Below are 21,979 nucleotides of genomic sequence, written 5' to 3' on the forward strand. Positions count from 1 at the left end.
AGAAAAACCACTTTCATCACAAAACCACGCCTCCCCAGACCCTCTACTGGAATTTTTCTGCCCGAGTTTAATCTGGCTGCCTTGCTAGCTCAGAGACCACGGCCTGGAACTGGACACCACCAGAAAGCACCAACTTTTGCCCACGGACCCCAAGGATCTGATAAGGCCTAAGTCTGCTCTCCCAGTCTCCTTACTATATTGACTTGGCATAGGCTGGCACAGAAGTTAGAATTTACAAGAAAAACACAGGCAGGGATACATTTACCATCTAATCAATGGAGTCTTCCTCTTCCCAGAGGGGTCTCAATGAGACTCTTTTAACTGGCAAAGTTGTTGAGGACACTTTTAATTATTTAATTTATAAAACTTTAATTTATGTCACCTTAAAAATGAGGTTCAGATCCATTAGCATGACATTAAAAAAAAACTTTATACAGTGATAACCAAATATATATTCACTATAGAATAATTAGGAAATATAAGTGAAAAGAACAATAATGCAAGAAGATAAAAAAAATCACAGTTACTGCAAATGCTTTGGGTTTTGTAAAAAATTTTCTGTCCATAAATTTAGATGTCAATAGAAATGTTAATATATTTTATAGAAATAAGATGATAACCTGGTCCTTTACCTAAGATATTATAAATGCACTCCCCAAAGTGTGTGTGTGCTAAGTCACTTCAGTTGTGTCCGACTCTGCGACCCCATGGATTGTGACCTGTCAGGCTCCTCTGTCCATGGGATTCTCCAAGCAAGAATACTGGAGTGGGTTGCCATTTCCTCCTCTAGGGGATCTTCCCAGGGATCGAACCCCCATCTGTCTCCTGTGTTAGCAGGTGGGTTCTTTACCACTAGCACCTGCAAAGCCCCTGATTCTATGAGTTTGACTATTTAAGATACCCCATATAAGTAGAATCACGCAATATCTGTTTTTCTGTAACTGGCTTACTGCCTCAGTCAATTTGGGCCGCTGTAACAAATGTGACAGGCCATTATTTCTCATAGATCTGGAGGCTAAGAGGACCAGGACCAGGATTAAGGTGCTGGGTGATTCTGTTCGTGGTGAAAGCCCTTTTCCTGGCTTGCAGATGGACACCTTCTTGCTATGTACTCACACGGTAGAGAAAGAGAAGTCTGTCCTGTCTCTCTTATAATGGCACTAATCCCATGTATGGAGGCCTTATTCTCATAATTGCCTCCCAAAGTCCCCATCTCCAAAAACCATCACATTGGGAATTATGACTTCCACAAATGAATCAGGGTGGAAGGACAAGAGGCACATTCAGTCTAGCACTTACTTCACTTTGCATAATGTCCTCAAGGTTAACCCATGTGGTGGCATATTACAGGGTTTCCTTCTTTTTTAGAGGCTGGGTAATATTCCATTGTGGGCTTCCCTGGTGACTCCGTGGTAAAGAATCTGCCTGCCAGTGCAGGAGATGTGGGTTTGATCCCTGGGTCAGGAAGATCCCCTGGAGGACGAAATGGCAACCTATTCCAGTATTCTTGCCTGAGAAATCCCATGGACAGAGGAGTCTGGTGGGCTACAGTCCATGGAGTTGCAAAGAGTCAGACATAACTTAGCAGCTAAACAACAACAACATCCCACACTCCATTGTAGTATATACCACGTTTTCTTTCTTCATTTATCAATGGACATTTGGGTTGTTCCCACATCTTGACTGCTGCCAACAATGCTGCAATCAACAATAGAGCTCCAATCTCTCCTTGAAGTCTTGATTTCACTTCTTCTGGATCCTATCCAGATTTTTGACCCACAGAATTGTGAGCCGTAAAATGGTTGTTGTTTTTAGCTACTTAGGTTGTTTTGTTATACAGCAACAGCTAATTGATGAGCTTCCTTGGTGGACCAAGGCCGCCTAACAATCCAGCAGTTTTGGGCTAGGACTGAAGGTGTGACCCTGTTCCAGATGTTTACAAGCGGGTGGTTTTGATCTTCCACTGATCTGACTTTGGATCACTCTATGTTTGGTGGTTTCCCACTTTTTTGCTCAGTTAAGGTATTTTAATGTCGTCCCATCTTAATGTCTGGCTCTAAAAGCCTTTTAAGGACATTCTATGAACCCAGATATCTGAACTTGTCACTATCTTTTTTATTGAGACAAAATTAAAAAACCATAAAAGTCAGCATTTTGACCTTTTCAAAATGTTTTGTTTTTTAGTGTATTCACATTGTTACAAGTAATGTCACTGAAAACGGTGGAATAAAAGAACTCCAAGGAACTATCCTTCCAGAAAAACCATGAATGAACTCGTAAACACTGTCTGAATCAATTTTTATAGAACTGTGGAGTCTAGTTAAAAACTTATAACAAGCAGGGGAAGGCCTGGTGAAGAAAGAAGCGTTTGCTTTATGGGCAGAGAGCACTGCGGCGTTTTAAATCACCTGCCAACTATCCCTTAAACTACAGACCTATGGTCGTCATGAGGACAGAGGGAGCAATAAGGACTTTATTTTTTAGAAACTGTGGTTGTGGATTCTGACCTGTCTGGCACAAAGGCTTGCCTTTGTTTTGCCTGACTTGGAGGCGGTCCAGGGTTGGTGGGAAGCTTCCAGGATGCTATTGCCAAAAGCATTTAAAGGCACAAGTACTGGATGCTGCAGCCTGGGGCAAGGGACAGCACAGGGATGAACAATAGACAGAAGGGAAAGCCTGGGCAGGAAGAGGCCAGGAAAGAAGATACAGGGGGACAAGGTGAGTTGGGAAGGGCTTTCAAAAGCTCCCAAGGATCCTGGGGAATCAAGAAGACAATTCACATACCCAGGGCTGGATGTGTGCTCCATAAAACACTTGCGAAGATGCCAAGCCTTCACCTCTGGTAGCCTTCAGGCAGAGGAGAAGCAGCAAGGATTCAGACAGAGTTGTAAGCAGACTGGTAATCCTTGGAGCAGTGCCCCAGCAGAGCCAGTCTGCAAAGCCTGGGAAAGTTTTGTCTTGTTTTATTTTTGCTCTAGGCATTCAAGGAACTCTACTGAAACACAAACGGACCCCCAAGCTAACAGACACAGACTTGGGTGAGCCACACACAACGGAAAATACAGACTTTACCAAAAAAAGTTGAGAAAAATCACTAACCAAGCAAACAATAACAAATCACAACAAACAGGGGCTGCGGGGGTGGGGCTGGATCTGATTTCCAGAGCTGCCACATAATCTGTTTTTGTTTGGCCACCCTGCATAGCCTGTGGGATATTAGTTCCCTGACCAGGGATTGAACTTGGGCCCTCAGTAGCGAAAGCACAAAGTCCCTAACCACTGGACCTCTAGGCAAAGTTGCCGCATAACTTCAAAAACGTCCAGTTTTCACCAAATTGTGCCATACTGATGACTAAATCCAGAACATTTCCATCACCCCCCCAAAGAAACCCCAAACCCTTTAGCATTCCCCATTTCCCCTACCCTCATTTTCTGGAAACTACTAGTCTACTAGCTGTCTCTATGGATTTGCCTATTTTGGACATAAATGGAAGCTTACCATATGTGGTCTTTTGTGACTGGCTTCTTTCACCTAGAATAATGTTTTCAGGGTTGATATAACAAAATCATCACGTCATTCCTTCTTATGGCCAAGTAATATTCCACTATATGGATAGACCACATTTTGTTTATCTGTCCTTCAATTACATTTGAATTATTTCTACTTTTTGTCTATCTTGATTGTTGTTATGAACATTTGTGTACATTATATGTGTGTGCATATATGTATGCATATATAAGTGTGTGTGTGTTTTCAATTTTCTTGGGACTATTCCAGTAGGAGTGGGGTTGTTCAGTCACATAGTAACTCTATGTTTTACTTTTGAGGAACTGCCAAGTTGTTTTCTATAGTGGTTACACCAATCTACATTCCCACCAAACAAGGGTTCTAATTTCCCTATATCATTGCCAACACTTGCTATTTTCCTCTTAACAAAAAAAATTATGATAGCCATACCAAAGAGTATGAAATGGTATCTAATTGTGGTTTTGATTTGCATTTCCCTAATGACTTATGATGTTGAGTATCTCTTCAGCTATATATTGGCCATTATTTTATTTTCTTCAGAGAATTGTTTATTCAAATCTTAGCCTATTTTTTAAAATTTACATGTAATAAAATAGGCTATTAATCATCTTAAAACATATAACTCAGTAAGCATTTAGTACATTTTCAATGTTGTGCAACCCTTTGCCTATATTTTTAAATTTTTATTATTGAGTTGTAAGATTTCTTTGTATATTTGTTAAAAGATTTTTATTATTTTTATTATCTTTTTAGTATTGAGTTATAAGATTTTTTTATATCAGTTCAGTTCAATCGCTCAGTAGTGTCTGACTCTTTGCGACCCCATGGACTGCAGCAAGCCAGGCTTCCCTGTCCATCACAAACTACCAGAGTTTAGTCAAATTCATATCCGTCGAGTTGGTGGTGCCATCCAACCTCCTCATCTTCTGTCGTCCCCTTCTCCTCCTGCCTTCAATCATTCCCAGCATCAGGGTCTTTTCCAATGAGTCAGTTCTTCTCAGCAGGTGGCCAAAATACTGCAGTTTCAGCTTCAGCATCAGTCCTTCCAATGAATATTCAGGACTGATTTCCTTTAGGATGGACTGGTTGGATCTCCTTGGAGTCCAAGGGACTCTCAACACCACCTTTTCCAGCACCACAGTTCAAAAGGGTCAATTCTTCGGTGCTCAGCTTTCTTTACAAGATACTAAACCTTTGTCAGATGTATGATTTGCAAATATTTTCTCTTATTCTATGAGTCAAAGCTTTATTTTCTTGACAGTGTGCTTTGACAAACATAAGGTTTTAAGATTGATTATTTTTTTCTTCTGTTGCTATGTGATTTTTGGCATCATAATTTTAAAAAACACTGTCCAATACAAGGTCACAAAAATTGATACCTATGTTTCTTTCCAAGACTCTTTCTTTCCAAAAACTCTTTCCAAGAATATTTAGGTCTTTGGTCCATTTTGAATTAATTTTTTTTACATGATATGAGGAAGGAATCCAACTTCATCTTCTTATATGTGGATGTCCAGTTGACCCTACATCATCTGTTTGAAAAAACTATATTATTTTCCTGTTGAGTGGTCTTAGCACCGTGGTCAACTATCAGTTGACCCCAGAGGTATTGGTTTACTTCTGGTCTCTGTATTATAGTCCACTGATCTGCATATCTATCCTTACGCCAATAACACATTGATCGCTGCAGCTTTGTAAAATTTTTGAAATCAAGAAGTGTGAGTCTTCCAACTTTGTTCTTCTTTTCCCAAGACTGTTTTGGCTAGTTAGAGTCCCTGGTATTTCCATGGGCTTGTAGGATCAGCTGGTCTCTAATTTCTCTTTCTTCATTTTCACATATTTGTGAGTTTCTCTGTTTGCTGCTGTGAATTTCCTTCTGTTATTGATTTCTTATTTCATCCCACTGTGATCAGAGGACATGCTTTGAATCAAAAAGGTCCCTAACCTTTTTGGAGCTAGGGACCACTTCTGTAGAAGAGAATTTTTCCAAGGATGCGGGCAGAGGAGAGAAGTGGTTCAGATGGAAATACAAGTGATGGGAATGATGGGGAGCAGCAGATGAAGCTTTGCTTGCTTGTCCTTGCTCACCTCCTGCTGCAGGGCCTGGTTCCTAACAGGACATGAACAGGTACCAGTTTACCGACAAGAGGTTGGGGACCCCTGCTTTATATGACTTCAATCTTTTACTTGACATTTGTTTTGTAGCTTAACATATGCTCTATCCCAGAGACTGTTCCATGTGCATTTGAGAAGAACGTGTATTTTACTGCTCTTGAGTGGAGTGTTCTATAGATGTCTCTTTGCTCTAATTGGTTTGTGGTATTGTTCAAGTTTTCTATTTCCTTGCTGATCTCCTGTCCAGTTGTTCTATCCATTATTAAAAACGTGGTATTAAAGTGTTCAACTCTTACTGTTGAACTTTTTCTTCCTTTAATTCTGTCAATTTTTCCTTCATATATTTTAAGGCTCTGTTAGGTGCATATATTTTACGACTGCTATATCTTCTTATGGACTGAATTTTTCATCATTACATAATGTCCTTCTTAGTCTCTCATAACAATTTTTGTCTTAAAGTCTATTTTGTCCAGTGTTAATATACCCACTCAAGCTCTCTTTTGGTTACAATGAATGGAATATCTTTTCCCATCTTTTTACCATCAACCTATTTGTATCTTTAAATCTAAAGGACATCTTATAGATAGGCTACATTTGGGTCATATAAAAAAAAAATCATTTCTGCCAATCTCTGCCTTTTAATTGGGCAGAGTTTAATCCATTTACATTTAATATAATTACTGATAAGAGGGACTTCTGCCATTTCATTATTATTCCCCCTGTATGTCTATTTTTATTCCTCAATTTCTCCATTACTGCCTTCTTTCACGTCAAATAGATATATTTTCTAGAGTACCATTTTAATTCCCTTTTACCATATATTTTTGAGTTGTCTTCCTAGTGATTACACTGCTGCTGCTGCTGCTAAGTCGCTTCAGTCGTGTCCGACTGTGTGACCCCATAGACGGCAGCCCACCAGGCTCCCCCGTCCCTGGGATTCTTCAGGCAAGAGTACTGGAGTGGGTTGCCATTTCCTTCTCCAATGCATGAAAGTGAAGTGATTATAATTACCATCTTAATTTCAGTAGTATACAAAACTTCGCTCCTATGTAGCATCTCTCCCTTCTCCCCTTAGGTTGCAAATTTCTTCATTATCTTTTGCATTCCTTTCATTTAAAAAGATATTGTATTGGATTCTCCATCTCTCACTTATCTTTGCTGATACTCAGTTTATGTTTCCTGAATAAATGGCCTAATCTGAGCACAAATAAAAGGAAATAATGGGAGAATGTGATACATGCCGCAAAAGAAGGGGTGGAATTTTAAAGGAGGAACTCATTCTGGTCACAAGGAAGTATTTGGCTCAGTATCGTGTGGCAGATGCAGTGGAAGGCCATACTCGAAATCCAGGGTCTTGGATTTTTACATGGCTGAGTTCTTTTCAAATGGCTGGCCAGCTCTTCTACTAGAGATAGCTCGGTCTTTGTAAACTGACAGACCAGGCTTGTTTAGATCAGAAACGATAATGATAATGACAAACAACAACATTTATTGAGCATTTACTACATGCCAAATACTGTTTAAAGTACTTTATACATATCAACTCATTTAATCCTCATAATAACTACATAAGGTAGGTACTGTTATTTAATTTTACAGTAAACAACAAACTGTGGAAAATTTAAAGAGATGGGAATACCAGACCACCTGACCTGCCTCCTGAGAAATTTGTGTGCAAGTCAAGGAGCAACAGTTAGAACTGGACATGGAACGACTGACTGGTTCCAAATTGGGAAAGGCATACACCAAAGCTGTATAAGGTCACCCTGCTTATTTAACTTATATGTAGAGTATACCATGCAAAATGCCGGGCTGGATGAAGCACAAGCTGGAATCAAGATTACCGGGAGAAATATCAAAAACCTCAGATATGCAGATGACACCACCCCTACAGCAGAAAGCAAAGAAGAACTAAAGAGCCTCTTGAAAGTAAAAGAGGAGAGTGAAAAAGCTGGCTTAAAGCTCAACATTCAGAAAACTAAGATCATAGCATCTGGTCCTATCACTTCATGGGAAATAGACGGGGAGACAATAGAAACAGTGACAGACTTTATTTTTCTGGGCTCCAAAATCACTGCAGATGGTGACTGCAACCATGAAATTAAAAAACGCTTGCTCTTTGGAAGAAAAGTTATGACCAACCTAGACAGCATATTAAAAAGCAGAGGCATTACTTTGCCAACAAAGGTCTGCCTAATCAAAATTATGGTTTTTCCAGTAGTCATGTATGGATGTGAGAGTTGCACTACAAGGAAAGCTGAGTGCCAAAGAATTGATGCTTTGAACTGTGGTGTTGGAGAAGATCCTTGAGAGTCTCTTGGACTGCAAGGAGATCGAATCAGTCCATCCTAAAGAAGATCAGTCCTGAATATTCATTGGGATGACTGATGCTGAAGCTGAAACTCCAATATTTTGGCCACCTGATGTGAAGAACTGACTCATTAGAAAAGACCCTGATGCTGGGAAAGATTGAAGGCAGGAGGCAAAGGGGACGATAGAAGATAAGACGGTTGGACGGCATCACCAACTCAATGGATATGAGTTTAAGCAAGCTCCGGGAGTTGGTGATAGACAGGGAGGCCTTGCGTGCTGCAGTCCATGAGGTCACAAAGAGTTGGACACAACTAAGCAACTGAACTGAACTGAACTGAAGGAAACTGAGGCACCGAGGGTATGAGGTAGCTGGAAAGCTGATGAAGCAGAACTGGAACCTGGGTAGTCTGACATTAGAGCCCATGCTCTTAACTGTTATGTCAAACTGTGTGATGTATAAAGCTCTGGAACAATGCCTGACACAGGATAGGTACTTGGTAATTAGCAGCTATTCTCAAGGACTGGGGAATCGGTTCTTGACTCAAAGGCTCCTAGGCTAGTGCAGAATACAGACACTTTACAGAGAAGGGAAGAATAGCATTCCAGACACTTATTCATTTAATCACTGCCTAGTGTATGCCATGCACTGACTGTCAACGTGCCAGGCACTGTCCCTGTCCTCAGACCATATATATTAAACACCTGATTATTAGCAATCACACTTCAGTTAGCGCTACCTAGAGAAGCACAGAGGCCTGATTCAGTGTGTGAGAGACGCAGGATTAAGGGAAATCAGGGAAGCCCCTCTGAAGAACAGTTTCACAAGGAGATCTGAAGATGTAGACTGGTGGAGGTGAGGTGCAGAAAGCCATTCTACATCCTGCGGGAAGCCCGTATGGTGGGAATGAGCATGGCACCTTTGAGGGATGGAAAGGTGGTGTGGAGGTATAAGATCCAGGGGGGAAATGGGCTCGGGGGAAATGGGCTCAGAGGCCCTGAGATGTAAAAGGGGATGTGTGTGTGTGAGTTGGAGGACCAGTGAGGATTTCTCTGTAGCTGGGGCTATCTTCTAGCAAAGACAGAAGAAAACTGAGTGTAGAGGGATAGGGCTTAAGGGGTGGGCTGGCCGGATTGGGAGGGGGCTTTTCTATCTCATACGGTTTGGTTTGGGGCTTGGAGATAATAGGGAGACTCTGAGTCATTACGACTGCTTCTAAGAGAGAAATCAGGATGGCAAGGTTTAGAAGGCCGTAATCTTCAGACTGGGGGCCCTAGAGGCCTTCTTTTACAAAGGTTTTGCTGATACTGGGCATTGTAAGGGATTCAGCCACTAGACCCTCATTTCCATCCAGGCTTTTCGCTGGCTTCCTACAGCGTCCCTTTCTCACTTTTCTCAATAGCTTCTTCCAAGTTCATCAAAGAAGGGCCTGTCTCTCACTCACGTACAATCTTACACTGGTACACTGCCCCAAGCTGTAAAACCACTAAGAAACCCAGGGGAATTCTGAAATTTTGTTTCCTGGGAGGTTTCATTAGTGATAAATGCCAATTCATGGAATTATCTTCTCTTCCTCTCTCATACATATTTCTGTGAAGGTATGACAGGCATTAGAATAGGATACTCTGGCCCTTGTTAGGATATTTGAAATCAGAAAGTCTGATTTAACTGATGTTTGGACAATAAAGACTAGCTTTGTTAATTAGGTTACATCCACAGTTCTAAGTTTTCATAAAAAATATATTCAGGCAAAGTATAAAGTATTTATAATTAAAATACATGTACAAATATTTATAGTAAATATTTGAATTATATTCTATAGTTAAAATATATATTGTTGTTGTTCAGTCGCTAAGTTGTGTCCAACTCTTTGTGATCCCATGGATTGTTGCCTGCCAGGCTCCTCTGTCCATGAGTTTCACCAGGCAAGAATACTGAAGTGGGTTGCCATTTCCTTCTCCAGGGAATCTTGCCAGACCAGGGATTGAACCTGCATCTCCTGCATCAGCAGGTGAATTCTTTACCACCGAGTCACTGGAGAAGCCCATATAGCTAAAATACATGTGTGAATATATGTTTTACAATACAGTAAGGGCAAAGGTATAGTTAAATTTATAATATTTCAATTTCCCCAATCTTTTCTGGATAGATCAGGTTAATGCAAGGTGCCCTAAGTGAAAAAAGTTACTAGCATATTGATAGTGCTTTTTGGGTAAACGTCATGGAAACTGTAAAAGCAAAAACAAACCCCTTTTTAAATTAAGTGTGTCTAGTATGTCGTTGTAAACACAAATGAATGAGGCCTTAAACATACTGTTAACTGATAGGTCAATAAAAATAGTTTATCACTACCTGATTTTTAGCACAAAACTCGGAAGGAGTTGAAAGAATTCAGTGATTCACTACACTTCTTCCATTCTGGTTATGTATAGAAGCTCCTCTAGCCATAATAACCAAAGCTTGCAACAGAACAGATGCTAAATTCTATCTCATCTACCAGTTAGTAATATGCACCTTAAATATTGAAAAGAAAGTCCTATTTTTCTCAGATATATTTTTCTAAACAATATTATTTTTTGCTCAAAAATGATAAAATTTTTACTGCATTAATCAATTGCTTTTATTCAATTATATAAAGAATTCTGATTTGAATCAAAACCTATGAACCTTATGTCAAAGGAAAATTTTTTAAATGAAATTTGGTTACATACTCTACACTTTTTCTTGTAGAGAAGTATGATAGGTATTTCCGTAAAAATTTTAACTGTTAAAAGACAGACACGTGTAAACAAAGAAGAACAAAGAGTGTTTTTGCTCACCACCCAATTCTACAAGGATTAGGCTGCAATCTGTTGCAGTGGCTGATCAACATTAAGAAAACAACAGGATGCTCTGTGTTTGGATAAACAGGCCCCTTAGAAAGTTAAATGCATATCTCAGGAAAAAATTTAATGAACCGAGATTCTTGAATCTTCCCACACATAAAAAAAAATAAAGCACAAAAATCATTAACTTGAGAGTTTTGGGGGACTAGCAATAATCTTTTACCCAGATGTATATTTTACTGCATGTGTTCCTAGTAAAAAATCACATATAAACTGGTTATCCCCCCTACCTCTTCAGAACAGCTTTCTCAGAGCTACTGAGAAGCTGTCTCCTGGGCTATAGTCCTCAGTAAGGTCTCTGAATAAAACTTAAACTCACAACTCTTGCGTGGTGAATTTTTAAGTCAACACACATTTTTGGGATAATATTCTGTGGGGGAAATGGAACTTAGGGAGGAAAAGGAAAGATGTAGAATTTCCAACTGTTAAAGAAGAGTTTTTTCAGAAGACTGATGGTATGTTATCAAGTGGTCTTTCTAGTTTGGGGGCTTTAGTTAAGTATATATGAGAGTTAAAAAAAAAAAAGAATTTAAATGCTCTAGGAACTATATGCCTTGCAGATATTTAAATCTGTACTGAAAAGTTTTAAGTTTTAGATGTCTACTAAAAGAAAGTGTGAGAAAATACATTGTTTCCTTGGAGGGTCAAGTTTGAGGACTTCAAAGGAAGTCCTTCACTCTGTGTTTGGTTCTTAGGATTGAAAGCAAGAACATGAGCTTCATAACAGGCAAAGATCTTGGGGCCAGACAGGTACCCTAATAACTCAGTTTACCTATGCTAATGAGCAAATTGTTGTAAACTGGCAGTAATTTTGCAGGAACTGTCTTGGGCAGGTAGAAGACTGGTTCCTGCTCCAACAACACCTCAAAGCTGCCTTATCTAAACCGTAGTGGGGGACAGAGGAGAGCTGGAACAGGCTCCAGGAGTCGTGCAGAAACTGAGACCCGGCTGGTGCTGTTCAGAGGGCAGGTATGGGCCGCACATGTGCAGGCTCAGGGTAGGCAGGATGGTGGGATCTGCTTTGCTGAGCCTCGGCTCCTCTCTGCTCTGCTGGGTGGAAGGGCAGTGCTCCTCTGCCGGAGCTGGTGCAGAAACTTTTTGAGATTGTTTGGAAGAAACACTTAACACAGCAACTTAGAATTAGGGTGAACCATATGAAATGGCTGATATCCAACCAGTTTTGACCTACAAAGGTGGAAGATTCATATGGTTCGACCTATAACTGGTAGTCGCTGTATTATTTTCACCAGGGAGACCAAGCTGTCCTCTGAAAAGACTAAGTCTACATGGCTGTTGGAGAAGGTGCTGTGAAATGTGGCACAAAATAGACTCATTTAAGTCAAGGGGTTTTAAAACGGGGCTGTGAGGCCATTAAGGAGATGGACCTTACATACATCCTCACAGGATGGAACCGTGACCTCCAAGGACTCTGTAAGCCCACGTGCAACTTGTCACAGTAACGACTTCCCCCACCTCCAGTGATGGCCTTAGAGCTCAACCACACTTAGCCACAAGGAGCTTCTGTCTCTAACTCCAATGAAAATCCCTGGTAACGCAAGCCTCCCTTCACCTTTAAAAGCCCTTGACTCTTACTGTTTGAATTGATACTTGAATCTGTATGCCCTGGACTGCAGTTCTCGAATTCCAAATGAACTCTTTTTGTTTGATTATTTCTCCCTAGGTTTATTTAGGTTGACAGTGTTGTTAACAACTTGCCAAAGGGCAGTAAAGAGGGGACATAAGCAGCTGTGGCCAAACAGACAAGTCAATCAGAGAGGAGGCTGTGGAGGTGTGAAACCCGGAATGAAAATTGTGAAACTAACAAGGATAAACCCATCTCAACATCAAAATCAAGGCTAAAAGGTTACTATACTAATGAAGGCTGGCTTAATTTCCAAAATATACAAACATCTCATATAACTCAATTAACAAAAAACCCCAGACAACCCAATCATAAAATGAGAAGAAGACCTAAACAGACATTTCTCCAAAGAAGATGTAACAATATGATGGCCAACAGGCGCGTGAAAAGATGCTCAGTGTCACTAATTATCAGATAAATGCAAATCAAAACTATAACAAGGTATCACGTCACACCAATCAGAACTGTCATCATTAAAAAGTCTGCAAATAGCAAATGCTGGAAAGGACGTGGAGAAAAGGGAACCCTCCTACATTGTTGGTGGGAATGTAAATGTAGTCACCATGGAAAACAGTGTGGAGTTTCCTTAAAAAACTAAAAACAGAGTTACCATGTGACCAAACCAACCCCATTCGTGGGCATGCATCTGGATAAAACTCTAATCTGAAAAGAAGCATGCACCCCAGTGTTCACTGGACCACTGTTTCTAATAGCTGAGGCATGGAAACACCCTGAATGTCCATCAGCAGAAGACTGGATAAAGACATGGTATCAGAGATATGGAATACTACTCAGCCAAAAAAAAAAGAATGAAACGATGCCATTTGCAGCAACATGGACGCAGCTAGAGATTACCACACTAAGTGAAGTTAGAAAGAAAAAGAAATATTACCGTGTGATATACCACTCATATGTGGAATTTAAAATATGACACAAACAACCTTACCCACAAAACAGGAGCAGACACAGAAGACAGACCTGTGGTTGCCACCAGCAGGGGGTGGGGTGGTGGGGCAGAGGGATGGACTCGGAGTGTGGAATTAGCAGAGGCAAGCTATTTTATATGGAATGGATAAACAAGATCCTACTATATAGCACGGAAAACTATATTCAATATCCTGTGATACCACAGTAGAAAAGAATATGGAAAAGAAGAGTGTATATATATAGAATATAATTATATGTGTATATACATATATTTATACATATAAATATATATATGTATAACTGAACCTCTCTGCTGTACAGTAGAAATTAACACAACATTCTAATTCAAGTATACTTCAATAAAATAAATTAAAAATAATAAAGGCTGCTATTTATGGAGCAGTTATACGTATTACATATGTATATATGTCAGGCCTGGCACTAAGGCCTTTCTGCACGTCACCTTTGAGTCACAGATAGCCCTATGAAGTGGGTATTACTCTGAGTCCTGTTTTAGCAAACAAGCTTGAAGGAGTTTAGCGATGTACAAAGGAAGGCTCAGAGAAGTGAAATAAGGTGCCCAAGGTGAGGACCGGAGGACGCGAGACTAGAGGTCTGACTTCCAGTCTCTTGATGAGAATCCCTCCTCCACTCTGTCTCCCACTGTGTTCTCTGAGGTTGAAGGACTTCAAAGGTGGCCAAAAAAGAAAAAAAGGTCCCCACCTTGTAAGTGCTACATTCCCACTGATGCCCCAAGCAGCTGAGGTTACTTTTAAAAGCCATTTCTACAAGCATATGAATCTCCACACCTAACAAGTAGCTACAGACAGACATGGTTAGTAACAGCAATATAACTTAACACCCTTTCATCCGAGTGTTTCAAAGGGCTTCGTCAACCCTAATTACGCCCCAAAGCCCTGTGAAGTTGTGACTGGCTCGATTTCAAGAGAATTAAAGTCAAGCAAGGAAGTTGCCAGCGGCCCAGGGGTTACACAATTTGAACACACATCTACTAGCCGCCCTCAAGTGCCTGGTGGAGGGAGATCCAGAGTGGAGATGACAACCAGCAGGGCACCTGACACTATTTATGGAGCAGTTATACGTATTATATATGTGTATATGTCAGGCATAGCACTAAGGCCTTTCGGCACATCACCTCTGAGCCACACATAACCCTGTGAAGTGGGTATTACTCTGAGTCCCGTTTTAGCACACGAGCTTGAAGGAGTTTAGTGATGAGCAAAGGAAGGCTCAGAGAAGTTGACATGAAGTTCCTCCTCCAAACCTCAGCACTGGAAACTGTGAAATAGCACCCAGGCCTGCTGGCAGGGAGGGAAGAGGACACGGCCAGCGGCCTTCATCTCTGAACACCACTAAGAGCTTTCTCCACCCATCGGGCTCTGCTTTTGGCTGAAGAACCACCCCAAGGGTTTTCACTGAAGTTATTTAAAGTGTTAAGTGCTCATGAGTACATCTGAATGGCTAACCCAGAATGAGGATTTGACCCTGGGATCAGTGACTCTGTGCATTATGAAAACAAAAGGTGCGGACTGAAACCTCGGTGCTCTCACCAAGGGGCAGGTTCTAGCCATGGCTCCAATAGACCCAAAGGCAGGAAGGACCAGCAAACCCGGAGTCTTTTTCCCCTCTGCTTCAGCTTACCAACACAGACTTCGAAAGTCAGCAGACCTGGGCTGGGGTTACTGCCTCTGCCACTGACGGCTACGTGACTTCAAAAGAATCGCCTTAACTCTCTGAGCCTCAGCATCCCCTCTGAAAAATGGAGCTGACTGTACACTCCTAGGAATGTCACGTTATAAGGCAAATGCTTAAACATCACTCGACAGGTAATAAATATTAAAACAATTCTAGCCGCTGCTATTATTATTTTTATAATTTTCATTTTTTTATCATTATTGTTATTAGCAACACCGCTAAGGACCCTTCTGGCCCTGATATGCTCTGATCCAAGAATTGATCTTTCACCAGCTATAACTCTGAAAGAAAAGAAACTATTCTCAGAAAAGCAGCCAAAGGTCACAGAGGCACGATACCCTGGATATTGGTATCGGAGTGAAACCTCAGCTCAGATCTCCTGTTTTAATGCCTTCTTCACATCTGCCAACAAGAGCCTCTATTTAAATTCTGTAAGTCCCCTACCTACAAGTGCGTTCAAAAGTCTAATTCATTTGTAAGTCCAACAAAGTGAGCCTGGGTACCCAATTAACACAATCGGCTATATAGTACTGTATTGTAATAGGTTTATGAAACTTTTCATACAGATAGTACATAAAAAACCAACAAACATAAAAAATAAAGAAAACATCTTTAACCTTACAGTATAGTACCTTGAAGAGTACAGTAGTACAATACAACAGCTGGCACACAGGGGCATGCTTGCAGCTTTGAATGTTCACAACTCGAAGGTTCGTACAGAGGGGACTTACCGTACTATGGTGACAAGACTCATTGCCTGCTATTTAAGCTGACTTCCCATAGTCCCTTGAACTTAAAATGCTAACAGTTAAGTATAAACTGCATTCTGGCTTGCTCTGAGGGTTGAAAGTGTGAACGTGTTAATCTCTCAGTCGTGTCCAACTCTTTGGACCCCATGGACTATAGCGCACCAGGCTCTTTTGTCCGTGGAATTCTCCAGACCAGTATACTGGAGTGGGCTGCCATTCCCTTCTCCAGAGGATCTTCCTTATCCAGGAGTCGAACCCAGGGGTCCTTCATTGCAGGTGGATTCTTTACTGTCTGAGCCATTCACATTCAAATGCAATGGACGCAGCAGACCGGCTAACAGTCTCTACAACACCTGTGACCTGGCCTCAAGCCAGCTCCCTGACGTTTACCTTCCCCAGCAAGTGAGGCATTACGTTCTCCACTGCCATTTCGACACTTACTAAACAGTATCAGGGAGAGAAGGGGCCTCATGTAGTGCCTGGCACAACGTCGGCAGGAGGAAGTGTGTGTGTAAAAGTCATTCAGTCGTGTCCAATTCTTTGCGACCCCATGGACTGTAGTCTGCCAGGCTCCTCTCTGTCCATGGAATTCTCCAGGCCAGAATACTAGGAGTGGGTAGCCTTTCCCTTCTCCAGGGGATCTTCCTGACCCAGGGATCAAACCAGGGTCTCCTGCATTGTAGGCGGATTTTTTACCAGCTGAGCTACCAGGGAAGCCCAAGAGTACTGGAGTGGGTAGCCTATCCCTTCTCCAGCAGATCTTCCCAACCTAGGAATCAAACCAGGGTCTCCTGCATTGCAGGCGGATTCTCTACCAGCTGAGCCACCAGGGAAGCTCAGGCAGCAGGAAGTGGTGGATAAAACCAAGGGCTCTGGCAGCACACAGACTTGATTCAAATCCCAGTTTTGCAGCCAAGCAACTGTGTGGTCTTGGGCCAGTTAACTAATCTCTGTGCGCCAGTTTCCTCATTTGTAAAACACAGAAATACAAGTACCTACCTTCTGGGAGTTTTAGAGAATGAACAGTTCCTGTTATAGCAAACACAACTAATGCTAGCTGCTATTATTACGACAACCATAGTAACTGTGAATTGGTTATAAAAGTATAAAGGACCTATATTTTCCCGCCAGGAAGACTGACAAAGGCTTCATGGATAAGGTGATATTTGAGTTGGAGGTGGAAGGGTGGGTAGGATTTCCACAGGCAGAAAACAGGGAATGGTGCAGGCAGTTTCCAGTTTCCTAATCTGCAAATTCAGGTCATTCTCATGACCACCCTATAGGATGAACTTAATGTGGACATGCAAAGGAATTACATGACCTTCCCCAAGCGGTAATACCAGAAGGGCTTCCCTGGTGGCCCAGACGGTAAAGAATCCGCCTGCAATGCAGGAGACTCGGGTTTGATCCCTGGGTTGGGAAGATCCCCTGGAGGAGGGCGTGGCAACTCACTCCAGTATTCTTGCCTGGAGAATCCGATGGACAGAGGAGCCTAGCAGGTTACAGTCCGTGGGGTTGCAAAGAGTTGGACATGCCTGGGCAACTAAGCATGCGCACACAGTACCACAAAGGGATAGAACTGGGGCTGGAAGCCAGGTCTCCCGGATTTCAAAGGCCATGCTCTTAACAGCCTACTGGATCTCTCTTTTTGTGCCAAATTCTGTCCGGAAGGGTAGTTACTTATGGAAATGTTTTCCCCGCCTCCCTCCTAGACACCTTTAGGGAAAAGCCATCTCAGTGACCTATATAGCTCCCATCCCAGTCAGCAGAGGCATGCATATAGCTATGCATATAGCTCAGCTGAAATTCCTACTTGCTAAACAGAAGAAACTAAGGTCCAACTCTTGCAGTTTGAGGTAAAGCTTCCAGAGTCAGAGACCCTTGGGGATGCTAGTCATCAGCAATTCAGCCTGCTGGTCTCTTTCACAGACCACCCTCCCTCAACAATCAGAATCCATTCTCTGCTAGGGTGGGCGAGGGCGGGGCTATAACTCAGGGCACAGGCTTGTTTCTGAGGTCAGCCCGCTGATCAAGCTGCACTTGCATCCTCTCAATGGTTTCCCCAAAGGTAAGAGACGACATTGGAGCAGCCCATCCAGACTCAAGCCCACAGCAAGCAAAAATCCTGTTTGCTGGAGGACTCCACCCCCGGCCAGTACTGATTGGATCAATGGAGACACCTGATCCAAGCTGGGCCAATCAGATCCTCCTTCCTTTGAAGGTGGGTGTAAGAGTTCTTTCTAGTACCTTTCAAGCCTCACTGCCCTTCCTGCCCTTGAGTTCTATGAGCTACCATGTAGCCTTATATTTTCTTTTTGCTTAAGCTTCTCTGAAATGGACCTTTATTTCTTGCAACTAAAAGAGCCTGAACAAAATCAAGAAGGAAAGAGCAAGCTTCCCCTTAGAAACCCCTTCCCCTACCCCCAGGCGGAATGAACTACTCCTTCCTCTGCTCTGTGCATCTTCACCTGTTGCTGTTTGTAACCATGAGATATTTCTGAGTCAAGCAGTGAGTCAAACCCCTCCCGCATGCCTAGCGCTGGGCTAGGTGCTTTTTCGTTGATTTATGCAGCCCTAAAGGAATGAAGGGTGGAGGGAGGTATTACTGCCGTCATCCTACCCATAAGAGAAGCTCTGAGGGTTAGTTAAGCCTTACGTCCAAGGTTACTGAGGTGGGAGCAGGTAGGGATTTGAAGACTGATCTTCTTTCCTTTATCCCTGCTCCCCCCACCCTTTCAGGTCAGTTCATCACCCTTTGTTCCCATGCCTGTCTGACACCTCAATTCTTAAGCTTTCTGGGAGAGTCACTACAACTTATTTATCTTTGTTCTGGAAGGAAGATATTTCTGTAATAAATAACTGAATTGAGGATAAAAATGAAAGCTTATTAGACACCTCATCAGGGAACGTGTTCTATGTCTTCTTAGATTCTGTGTTTGTCTATTTGGCATCCATTCACCCCAAGGCTAATTATATGAACTCTACTTTCTTATTTTCTGTATTTTCGATGCTCTGGCATTTGTGACCTTGCTACGTGGGGAGAAACTACCTCTCTCAGAGTTACCCAATTCTTAGAGATAGCAAAGGGGCATGCACTCTGGGATGTTCACGGTGGCATCTGCAGTCACCCCAGATTAGAAACAAGCTAAACAGCCAACAATAGGAGGTTCTGTCCCACAGACTTTGATACAGCAGCTCAACAGATTGGACAATCGTTCAGAAAGCACACTTCCAACCACCACTCAGTGACACAGGGAAATAGTCCATCAACAAGGTTAAGGAAAACAACTGAGATACAAACCTCTCCAACCGCAAATTTGGAATACCGGAAAAAGACAGGAAGGAAATTTACAAAAACAGGAACAAAGGTTGTCTCCAAGTAACGGAGCCGGTGATTTTTTAAAGTCAAACCTTCTTAGGGGGAATGAATTCCTTTTTATGTATTTCAATGAACATTTCTTTAGATTACACATTCTCTTGTACACATGAAGGGGCTGCCTGTTTCTGTCAGTGATAAGCACGCAGACCCTGGATGTATCTGTTAGCCAATACTTCCCCATGTGACTGTCTCATTAGAAAAATATAAAATCCCCAATCTAAAAAATAATAAAAGCTCTTGCCTTGTAGGAGAAGGAAGCCTCTCTCACGGGGTTGGCACTGCTTGTGGGCAGGAGCTGCTGGAGCTGTAGGGCTGCACCATAAGCTCCGTCCATGGCGGGCTAAGGGCACAGGCCAGCTGGCCTAGATCCGTAGCTGGAGGTGCTGCTAAGCCATCTTTCCCGGCGAGGTTCACCTCCTTCCACCAGCCATCGCCTCCTCATGTGGAAAGAGTACTTCAAGGCTCTTTTGGCCAATTTACAGCCTTTTCCTCATCTTCACTCAGAGACGTGCCAGTTTCTAGGTTTCTTCTCAGGCAGACAGATGGGGACACGTTTCCTGACTCTCGTGGTGCCCTAGCAGAAGGGGAAGAACATTAAAAATGCATGTACAGTGAAACACTGAGCTGGATTTGTTACCTGAGAAGAGATTACTATTAGGACAAAACACAAGCTGCCATGAGAAGTGAGGCCATTTAAAAAATCACATCATGCCTCTGGCCACTTAATAAAGATATGGCTCACCTACCTCAAAACCATTTTCCCCAGTCCTTTAAAATCCCCTTTCCTCTTCTCTTTCACTTCCTTCCTTCTATCATACATATGTGTGGGGGTTAGTTGCTCAGTCATGTCCGACTCTTTCCAACCCTATGGACTGTAGCCCACTGGGCGCCTCTGTCCATGGAATTCTCTAGGCAAGAATACTGGAGTGGGTTGCCATTTCCTTTTTCAGGGATCAAACCAGAGTCTCCTGCATTGCAGGCAGATTCTTCACCATCTAAGCCACAAGGGAAGCCCTCCTTCCATCATATCCTAATTTAAATGCTACCTTTCCGTAGGTTCCCCTATATAAGAAGAACATGGCCTGTTCTTTTGACTTCTCTAGGACTCCAAAAAGAAAGAAAGAAAGAAAAAAATTCCTCTGCCATAAAAAACAACAAACCATCTGCATTCTGACTTAGGAAAGAAGGAATGAGAAGAAAAGTTATCTCCATGCAAGATGGACAAACTGGCCTGCTCCTGAGGGTCTGCCTAGGGTGATATAACATTAGACCAGGAGGCGGAAGACCTAAGGGACCAGATCATTTTGCCTCTGGGAGTCTCAGCTGCCTCACCTGTAGAACAGGGGTAATAATATGGCCTTAAGTAAAACCAGCAATGATGGAAATGCTCATTAACTTCATTGGACTGACATTTTCAGGGCATCTCAAGCTTTTCTACCAAATAGAGAAGAAAGAGAAAGTTCACCCCTAGTGTTTTGGGGAGCATGGCCAAAACACCTACCACAAGGGCTAAGGGTTTCTTTGAGGTTCATGTTTAAAAAAAAAAAGCATACAAATGAGTATTATACTTGCAAAGCTTCTTATATTAATATAAAAATATTTTACATTACTTTTGACCTGTTGTGTGCTTACCTGTTTTACCTTGGCTAAGTCATTTAACTTTTCAGCAAGTTTCCCCTGCTATGAAATATGGATATTCCACATCTATGTACTGTTGTGAGAATTTGGTGAAATAATGCATACAAAATGCATGTACAGCAAATGGTCAATGAATATCAGTTATTATTAATTTTATTCTTACCAGTTTATTTAATTTATTTATGAATACATCTCTCTTTGTCTCAAGCAACACGTTTGAGGGTTTATTACATTCCAAACAGACAAAGTTTCTGACATGCTTCAAGGCATCAGAAAGATGCCTCCTATGGCTTACCCACTCCAGTATTCTTGCCTGGAAAATCCCATGGGCAGAGGAGCCTGTTGGGCCACAGTCCATGGGGTTGGAAAGAGTCGGGCATGACTTAGTGACTAAACCACCACCATCCTACCAGTAGCCTCCAGCTCCTTCTGTTATCTAGCCCCAGGCCCAGGAATTCTGGCTCCTGGCATGAACAGCACAGTCCTATGATATAGGACTAACACTGCATTCAGTGTCTAGGAGACATCAGATGCAAGGCTCAAGCCAAGGGCAGCACAAAGACCATCTAACCCAGACTCACTTTGTCAAAGAGCCTCAAAGTTAAATGACTGCTGCTGCCTCTAGACGAGGTTATATAATCAGTACATATATATATATATATATATATATATATATATATATATACCTGAAATATACTTATCAGACAAGCTTATAACTCAAATCCCCATAACCAGACGTCCCTGACTGTAAAGCCCTATGAATGTTTGTAATCTTGTGAAAAGCATAATTATTCTTCACTATACTTTTATGCCTTAGAAAGGAAGAGTGGCTCCTTCAACCCCTGAGACACTCCTAGAGGCTTTCATCCTGGAGGTGAAGGGGCACGAAGCAAAAATTCTGGGAAGCTATTTGCTGAATCCCCTGTTTGATTGCTGCCTCCCAAGATCTAGCCTAGAGCCTCGCATGGGGACCTCCATACATACCCACTGACTGGCTTTAGACAGGCCAGTGAAGCACCTGGTACACCTTGGCTGCTTCACAGTTGAGAAGGGAATGGCTTACTCAAGGCCTCACCCACCGCAACTCC

The 21,979-nt window shown here is 42.1% G+C and overlaps 1 protein-coding gene across 2 annotated transcripts in view; it reads right to left on the reverse strand.

Annotated features, from left to right (window-relative positions):
* Positions 1-21,979, reverse strand: part of NIPAL3 (NIPA like domain containing 3) — a 54,044-nt gene that overhangs the window by 30,764 nt on the left and 1,301 nt on the right. For both annotated transcript variants that reach the window (XM_042244561.1, XM_004005116.4), the window contains exon 2: positions 19,495-19,827. In XM_042244561.1, coding sequence (XP_042100495.1) covers positions 19,495-19,587 — 93 coding nt within the window. In that variant the 5' untranslated portion in view covers positions 19,588-19,827. The remainder of the gene's footprint in view (positions 1-19,494; positions 19,828-21,979) is intronic.

This window comes from Ovis aries, chromosome 2 (assembly GCF_016772045.2).
Source record: "Ovis aries strain OAR_USU_Benz2616 breed Rambouillet chromosome 2, ARS-UI_Ramb_v3.0, whole genome shotgun sequence".
In the NCBI taxonomy this organism is placed as follows: Eukaryota; Metazoa; Chordata; class Mammalia; order Artiodactyla; family Bovidae; genus Ovis; species Ovis aries.